This window comes from Phalacrocorax carbo, chromosome Z, assembly GCF_963921805.1.
Source record: "Phalacrocorax carbo chromosome Z, bPhaCar2.1, whole genome shotgun sequence".
Lineage (NCBI taxonomy): Eukaryota > Metazoa > Chordata > Aves > Suliformes > Phalacrocoracidae > Phalacrocorax > Phalacrocorax carbo.
Genome location: NC_087548.1, coordinates 35,604,273 through 35,612,863, shown reverse-complemented (window position 1 = coordinate 35,612,863; position 8,591 = coordinate 35,604,273). Strand labels below are relative to the sequence as shown.

Here is an 8,591-nt window from a genome sequence, read left to right as displayed (position 1 = left end):
GTAACATTCTGATGTAATGGTAATGTACATTTCAGTAGGAGCTGGTAGACAGATATGAGTGTGCTGTGAGTGAAATACAAAGCATGTATGGGCCTGTCTACTGCATTTGCACTACTGGTATGTTTCATGTGCTTCAGATCAGTCCTGGAGAAGTGTATTAAGACCACTGGAGTAACTTCTAACAAGCTGCCAGTGAAGAAACATGCTCAGGTACAATAGGGGTATGGGAGAACAGTGTGCCTGTGACACCTTAACTGAGAAGAATGCAATCTTGCAGGACAGGTGAAGATATTCAGTTAGGTTCCCCTTCCCATTTTACTTAGCTCGGCTGAGTAAAAATACCAAAGCGTACCACAGACTATGTAAGACTAATGAAGACACTTAAATTTCTAGCCTACATTGAAAGCCCATACTTCTGCCTCTTTTTAGACTGAAGGACCTTGCTCATCTCTAGACTGTAATCCCACAAAATCACAGAATCACAGAATGGTAGGGGTTGGAAGGGACCTCTGAAGATCATCTTGTCCAAACCCCCTGCTTGAGCAGGCACACCCAGACCAGGGTTCACAGGACTGTGTCCAGGCGCATTTTGAATGTCTCCAGGGAAGGAGAATCCACAATCTCCCTGGGCAGCCTGTTCCACTGCTCTGCCACCCTCACAGTAAAGAAGTTTTTCCTCATACTCAGGTGGAACTTTCTGTGTTCCAACTTGTGCCCATTGCCCCTTGTCCTGTCGTTGGGCACCACTGAGAAAAGTCCGGCCTCATCCTCTTGACACCTGGCCTTCAGATATTTGTAAGTATTGATAAGATGCCCCCTCAGTCTTCTCTTCTCCAGGCTGAACAAATCCAGGTCTTTCAGCCTATCTTCATAAGGGAAGTGCTCCAGCCGCCTGACCATCTTGGTAGCTCTCCGCTGGACTTGCTCAAGCAATTCCCTGTCCTTCTTAAACTGGGGGGCCCAGAACTGGACACAGTACTCCAAATGTGGTCTCACTAGGGCTGAGTAGATAACCTCTCTCGACCTGCTGGCCACAATCCTCTTAATGCATCCCAGGATACCATTGGCCTTCTTGGCCACAAGGGCACGGTGCTGGCTCAGGGTCAGCTTGCCGTCCACCAGCACTCCAAGGTCCTTCTTAACAAAGACACTTTCCAGTAGTTCAGCCCTCAGCCTGTACTGGTGCATGGGGTTCTTCCTCCCCAAGCTCAAGACCTTGCACTTGCTCTTGTTGAATTTCATGAGGTTCCCCTCACCCAGCTCTCCAGCCTGTCCAGGTCTCGCTGGGTGGCAGCACAGCCTTCTGGCATATCAGCCACTCCTCCCACCTCAGTGTCATCAGTGAACTTGCTGACGTTACACCTGTCTCTTCATCCAGGTCATTGATGAATATGTTAAACAGGACTGGACCGAGCACAGACCCCTGGGGAACACCTACTAGTGACAGGCCTCCATCCAGACTCTGCTTCATTGATCCCAAATGTTCCAAAAAGCTCTTTGTATCTACCTCCTGGTTAGCTGAATCTGTTCAGTTCTCCTTCCCTCTTCGCCTGTCTATGGTTCACATCAAAGCTAGTATATCAAAACTACATGTATTTTTTAACAGGGGCTGTGACAGAGGAGTAGCCTGGAGAAGTGGAGACAGGCATCATGCTACCTACTTTTTAGTAGAACTTGACCTCAGCTGAGGTCCTGAACCTAAGCAGAAGTCAGAACTTGACCTGGCAGAACAGGGAAAAGTGGAAATTGGTAGATCTTTAGCAAAGAGCATTACAATACTGTGATCTATCAACAGGAAATGCGGGGTGGGGGACTCTTACAGTCCTTCTCAGAGAGCTGCCTGCTTCACAAACTTTTTTTCTCAGCATGGCCATGGAACAGCTCTTCCACAGGGTGCTGACTGACGTTCACGTTTCTCATGGCCTCCAGGCGGTGAGGAATGCACGAGCAGACTGAGTGACACCGACAGGCTCATGGGGCCGCCGCGCGAACGCAGTGCTGTGGGCCTGACGCCCCTCCAAGCGAGCGCCGAGGCCGCCGGCTGGGCCCCGCCGCAAGCCGAGGCAGAGGCCGGTGGTAGGGAGCGCAGCAGCACCTACGCGGTGGTGCAGGCTCCGGGTACCGGGCATCGCCGCTCAGGTGCCGGGGGGCTGCGGGGACACCGAGGGAGCGGCTGCAGGGGGCACTGAATGCGAGAAGCCCCGCCGCCCTCGGGCGGGTGCCAGCGGCGCTGGTGGCACGGGGCCGCGGGCTGGCCGGACGGGGGGCGGCAGGACAAAGCGCGCGCGCCTCGCGGGGGAAGGAGACCGGACACGAGCTGCGGACGAGGAACCGCTTGCGCGGGAGGCCGGGCGAGCCCCTCCCCCCTCCCCGCGAGGGCCCGGTGCGGTGCCGTGACCGCCCCCGCCGCCGGGCCCGCAGGCACCTCCGGGGCCGACCGATGCAAATGAGGGGGCGTGGCCACCGACGGGGTGGGGAGGCGGAGGCGGGGGGCGTGGCCGGGGTCCGGGGCCGGTCCGTGCCGAGCGGGGGTGGCCGGGAAGCGTTGGAGTCAGGCACCACTGCTGGGCGGTGGGCAGCGGAGCGGAGCTGGACGGGGCGCGGCACGGCACGGCGAGGCAGCCGTAGTCATCCCGGCGTGGCGGGCAGCGGAGCGGGAACATGGCGAGCGTAGGAAACGGCACGGAGGAGAGCGGCGGCGGCGAGGAGGTAACCGGAGGGGAGGCGGCGAGAAGGCTCTGGGTGGGCAGCGGCCGTCTGTCCGTCCGTAGCCTGCCGGCGGGAGGAAACGCGGGCAGGGGGCCCGGCTCCGCAGGCATCCCGACCCACCGCTCGGCAGCCCCGCCGCGCCGGAGCCGGGCGGGCAGCTGCCTTCTCATCGTCCTCCTCCTCCTTCTCCCGGGGCCGGCCCGGGCGAGGAGCCGCCGGCACCTGGGAAAAGTTGTCCCGGCGGAGGGACCGCGGCAGCTCCTCCCCGCATCCCCCCCCTTTGTTTTTTTATTTTCCCTCTCTCTTTTTTTTTTTCCCTTTCTTTTATTTAAAACCCATCTCCAGGGCTCCGCGCGGGTTTGCTGCCGCGGCGCCCCATCCTCCCGGCGGCGCGATCCCCGCCCACCCCCCGGCCCAGGGGCGCTGGGCCGGCGCGGGGCGGGGGGGGCGGGTCCGGTCCGGGAAGGTGCAATAGCAGAATGGTTGATATATAACATCTCCTGGAAAGCTGGTGGTGTAAGGGCGTCCTGGGCTAGGATTGGGGAAGGGTACCGCAAAACTGAGGCGGTAGGTCGTAGTCCAGGCAGGCACCTGTGGGAATATTGACTCGATTTCTGACTGCACAGTCTAAAATGAATGTTGTTAGCCTTGCGTGTCTTCAGCAGCTGCTTCAAAAAGATTTGTAAGGCGTGCTTCCGGCTGAACTTTGCTGAATAAAACTTACGATTCATGTTTTTTTCGCTTGGTTTCTTTTTGTTTGCTGGTTTTTAAAAACCCCGTTAGGATGAATTTTAGAAAAGGCAGGTAACCAGTGCCCCGTTTCTGAGGTGGGGCAGTGTTTCACACAGCAGGGCAACTGACAGATGTATACGCAGGACTTGGTATTTTGTGTAGTTCAACTGAATCCTCGTGTTTTGTGTTTGACAGTTGCAGAAGCCATTCTTGGAAGAGAGGATATGAAGCAGCTTGTTCTTTTTCTCGGTTGGAAGTTGGGGATATATACTACTCTGTATTTCAGAGCATGCTGTAAGAGTTGATACTTCCTAAGATTGTAGTGTGGAGGCATAATGTGAAGGTGGTGTGAAATGCTTAAATAGCATTGAATACTGGAGTTAATCACTCCAAAATTGTAGTCATCTCTGCGAAGCTGTGTTTTGTTTCCAATACAAGGAGTAGTACCAGTGAAAATAAATGATTAACAAACTCCTGCTGCTCTCAGCAAGCAAGTAGTTGGAATTCACAATTGTTAAAACAGGCATTTAGCAACTTAGTTGTAGCCCGGCTGCCTTGTGTGAACACCAGGGGAGAATATTGTTCACCAAGTTTGCTGTTGAGTGTCAATGCTTCATTAGAGGAAAACAAGCAGCCGTGCAAACAAATGGAAAAATAGGCATAAAAGCACCTGGAAGAGGCTTTATTTGAGCTTTAGTCTGCAAAAAGTGCAAAGCTTTCTCCAGATGAGCTTGAAAGACCTTGCACTTTTTGCAGAGACTTGTCCTTGACTCTCTGGAGTCTGAAACAGACGCAAACTGGTAATAGTGCGAGAGCTTGGATTTCTCTTGGTGAGATCCCAGAGTTTAGGAAGGGAGGGCAGATGGTGGCTTGATCTTGGGGAAAGTCACTACTTCTCTTACCAAAGCTGTCTAGACTGCCCTTTGCCTACAGTTCACCATAATTTCTTTACTAGTAAGCTAGATGTGATTTCAGCACTTCATGCATGAGGTAGTTGGTTTTAATTGTGTCAGCTTTTTCTTTTTTTTTAAGTGTTTGCAATGGTTATGATGTTGGGAAACTGAAGTTGGGGAACTTCAGAGCTTTATGCATCTAAATAATGTTATTTACATGGAACAAGGCAGGTGGGAACTCTCCTTCCTGTTTTAAGTGTTCATGCTTAATACTATATGAACATAGCTTTTAGCACAGAATTTTGCTTTGCAGGGATTTGTGAATAGTTCTTCATCCCTGAAGCTTTGAAGAAGGGTATGTTAAGCTAAACCTTGAAGTTGTTACCTACTTAGCAGGACATTGACCAGTAAGAACCCTGCTTCTAAAGTCCAAGCTTAAGGTAGCAGGTAACTGCCCGCTGCTGTAGTCCCTGGTGAATAAATCTTGTGATTTTCCTTATGCTTCTTGCAGCTCAAGGAAGTGCCAGATACCATGTTTATCTATATTTAATTTTTTTCACTGACTTGTCCCTTATCATCCTGCAGCTTTCCAGCGGGCACGGCAAGGAAGTGGTGTGAAGTGTAAATAAGTCTTTGGTTTGTTTTTTTCCCCCAGCTAATGCAAGTGTAGTAGTCCGGTGTTTTGTTTTTAAAAAAACACCAACAGGAGTTGGAGACCTAAGCCTAAGAGGTTATATTAATGAGATAGTGTTACGGGTATGCTCATCTGGGGAAACAAATGGTTGTTGCACTTGGGATTTTCCTGTGCAGTGTTGCTTCCCAGGTGTTAGAGTGTGTGTGGTCATCCTCTACTAGGAAGCGGTTTCCTGGATGCTGCATGGTCAGAGTGGAAGTGCCCACCTATGGTGTGCCCAGTTGTGAACTTAGACAAAGATATGCCATCAGCACTTAAACCACTATATGACACTGAATTCACCTGCTAAAAGTACTCTTACTAGTGTTCTTCTGGAACAGATTGCAAATCTAGGACATATATGCATAACTTTAAGAGCAAAATAGAACTCCCAGCCACTGCAGGCTCTTCAGGCAAAACTTTAAGCCTTCTCCCCCCGCCCCCCCGTCTAAAGATTACTTAAAATAGTGGGCCAGATCTGCTTCCCATTAAGTTCACTCTGTGCTGCCCTGGATTTTTAAAGTCTTAAAGCCAGCTTAATTGGTTACTTGGGGATTCCCTATCCATAAAAAAAAAACAAACCCATCCTTGGCCTTTGTGCATGTGAGGCTTGTGGCCAGACAGAAAGGATCATGATCAAGAAGTATCTAGATGCCTTGTTTGGCCACAGTCAGGCAGACTAAGGATTATACACAGATCTGAAAGTGATTTGGTGCCCTTGCTGTGTTTAACTCTGAGGCTTGTATTAAGGACAGCTTGGCCAATTCAGCTAATCTGTGCCTCAGCTCTAAACTAACCTATTAAGGAAAATTTAGGTAATGAAGGCCTGATGGTGCCCCCTGTACTCTCTTGAACTGCTCAAGCAGGGACAAACACTGTACAGGCTGGCTTTATCAGCCTGGACAGTTTATCTTAAGAGCTAATTTCAAAATGAAACCGGCATCGTCTTTAACTCAAAAGCTGTTTAGTACTGGTTAGTACTCGAAGTACTCAAGCTTTTTATCCACTGCTGCAGCAGCAGCTGTACATGTGATCAAGGAAGTTACTAGTGGTGTGCTACTTTCCACCAGTAGCTTAGTCATAATAGTGTACGTTAGAATAAATTATAGAACTGCAAAACACTGGCCTTTCTCTCATGTTTACGCTGAGGATTCTTCACCAGTTCTGTTTGGTAATTCCAGCATGGAAGAAGAGTCTCAGTGGTGAGAAAGGGTGGTAGCTGCACTCCCCTAGAGACTTTGAGAAGCTGGAAACAAGTCACTATGCTGCCTTTTCACCCTAAAAAGTGAGGAGTGTGGAATATGGAGTTGGGACGGGGTAGTGAGGTTGCTTCCCCTCAGGAAGGATGGTTGTTTCTAAAACATCCTAATCTGATATGTATGGTTTTGTCTCTTTGAGAAGTAGATCTTGCTCAACTGAAGAATGTAAAATTTGAACTCCTTTTGCCAGCTTATTCCAAATGCTTGTGCTTTAGCATGTAGCTCATCTGTTTTTTGTGTTCCTGTTTTGGCCTCTCTCACTGTCAGAGCACATCTACATCGAAGTTGAGGGGCAAACTATTGCAGCAGCACAGATGAGGAAAGGACCGTGAGAAAACTAGGTATGACCGGTAATTTCTTCTTTATTACATAAAATTAGGTTGCTGTCTCTGCCTTCGAGGTTCTTTATTTCAAATAAAATTTTGTTTTACCTGTTGGTATACCTGTTGAGAGGTATTATTTTTCCTTGTGACCACCTATTCAAGGTAAGGATGTGTACCCCAATGTCATATTACTTATATCATTCTGAGATGGCTAATTTTTGTTGTTCAGTTTTTTCCATTTCTTAATTGGCTTCCTAAGGCTCGCTTCATTCATCCGTTTGAGCCCCTTGGTTGACTGTGACCAAATTTGAAAACCGTGTAGATGAAGTGTGCTTTAAGTCTTTATTGGCTTCCTGCAGAGGAAAAGGAAGTGTATGTAACATGTTCCAATTAAACTTTCATATTTTTGGTTAATCAGTGTGCTGCTCATCCTCAGAGTGAGAGGTAAAAGATAAAAGGGATATGGGAAAAGGTGGGATTACTGTGGGAAGCACCAGATGCCTGTTAGGGAGGCAGAACTGACATAAACTTCTGGGAGAGTGAAGTACCTATGAAGCTTATTTTTTTGTCTAATTTGCACTTACTTCTCTTTTCTGTGTTTTCTTCGGGGGCATATGTGCGGTGGTGATATTTATTTTGTACCTAGATGGAAAAAAAAAGCAGAACAAAAAGGAAGTGTCAGTTTCTTTAAGGTTTGTGGTTTTCTTTGTATATTGAAGTGCTGCTTTTCTGTTGTGGAAAGCAGCATCTAATATCTTTCAGGGAAGCCTTTACTTTGAGCAGTGGAAGTTACTGTCCTTACTGGTACAGCTGTCTTGGTAATTGCAGCTGAAAGCTTGTCATCCACTGTATGGAATCACTGTTCTACTTCATACATAATCCTCAAGGGGAAAGAGGTTGCTTCTTGTAGTTCCAGTAGTTCTTACTTACTTACATGTCCTTACAGATTTACAAATTTGTGGAAGTATGTTTGGTTCTGCAAATGTATGTTCTTACTTTGGTGCTGGTATGTTTGGGAAAACTTCTAGACCTGAGGGGCTTGTTGGAACTGCTAGAGATCAATGACCTTGTTTTGATAAATGTTCTTTTGGATCCTTCTGTTGGGAAAGAGCTTGCATGTGAAGACAGAAAGGGAATTTAACTGCCTCTTGGCAGAACTTCAGTAGCAGAATGGACCAGGATGACTCAACCTTTGAGTTGGTGGTAAGCATGTATGGTCTTATGCCTCCTGTCTTGATAAGTTAGTCTCCTATAGCTTGCCTAAACAAAAGGACTTGCAGCAGCAAGGAGAGTTTCAAATAAGTAATCGGGCTTTTCTTCCTGTGCGGCACCAGCACGGAAGGTAGAGGGAGACAAGATCATACTTGCTGGTGACAGGCTGGCAGGAATACAGCCTGACAGAACATGTCTATCTGGTGGGCAGTGATTTTCACACATGCTGTTTCTTCTGGATTAATAGGAATAATGTTATACTTGAGGGAGCAGAAATGGTGGGTCACTGCTCTCTTTTCAAAAAGAGAGCAAGATCGTGCAGCTGAAGACTTAAGAATTGGCTTTCAGAGGTGGATCTGAGTTGATGTGGGTTCTGGTTAGAGCCTGGACATGTCCAAGACCCTTGTGCCATAGGGGGTCAGGTGTCTGCTTAGATGGTCAGTAATGTAAGAATTTGTGTGTTAGAGCTAAAAATATCTTCTGCTTTTTTTAGCCCTCTCAGGTTCAAGAAACATTTAATCTAAGTTAATAGTAAGTAAAAATCACAGACCTGTGGTTTTACACCCAAATACTAGGTGCTAAAATTGAGATTTCCTTATCAAGCAAGTAAAACTTGCCTGTCATCTTATTCTGGAGTAAGGAAGCAATGCTTTTACCACATAGTAAGGCAAGATAATCTAATATCTTAGACCTTAGCAGTGATAATTTTTGTTATGATGACAGCAGTGAGTGTATCATGTGTTTTATTCCACTTCTCTTATGCGTTCACTGTGTAATAGAGTAGTAAATA

At 47.9% G+C, this 8,591-nt stretch overlaps 1 protein-coding gene across 2 annotated transcripts in view; it reads left to right on the top strand.

The window, feature by feature from the left end:
- The first annotated feature begins 2,504 nt into the window (after window positions 1-2,504).
- The window catches only part of TTC39B (tetratricopeptide repeat domain 39B), a 94,925-nt gene continuing 88,838 nt past the window's right edge, over window positions 2,505-8,591 (top strand). The window contains exons 1-3 of one of the 2 annotated variants that reach the window (XM_064437775.1): window positions 2,505-2,709; window positions 4,920-4,955; window positions 6,534-6,607. Coding sequence is in view for 1 of the 2 variants with exons in the window: in XM_064437774.1 (XP_064293844.1) it covers window positions 2,662-2,709 (48 nt within the window). In the remaining variant the exon portion in view is untranslated. The remainder of the gene's footprint in view (window positions 2,710-4,919; window positions 4,956-6,533; window positions 6,608-8,591) is intronic. The other variant, XM_064437774.1, reaches the window with a different exon arrangement.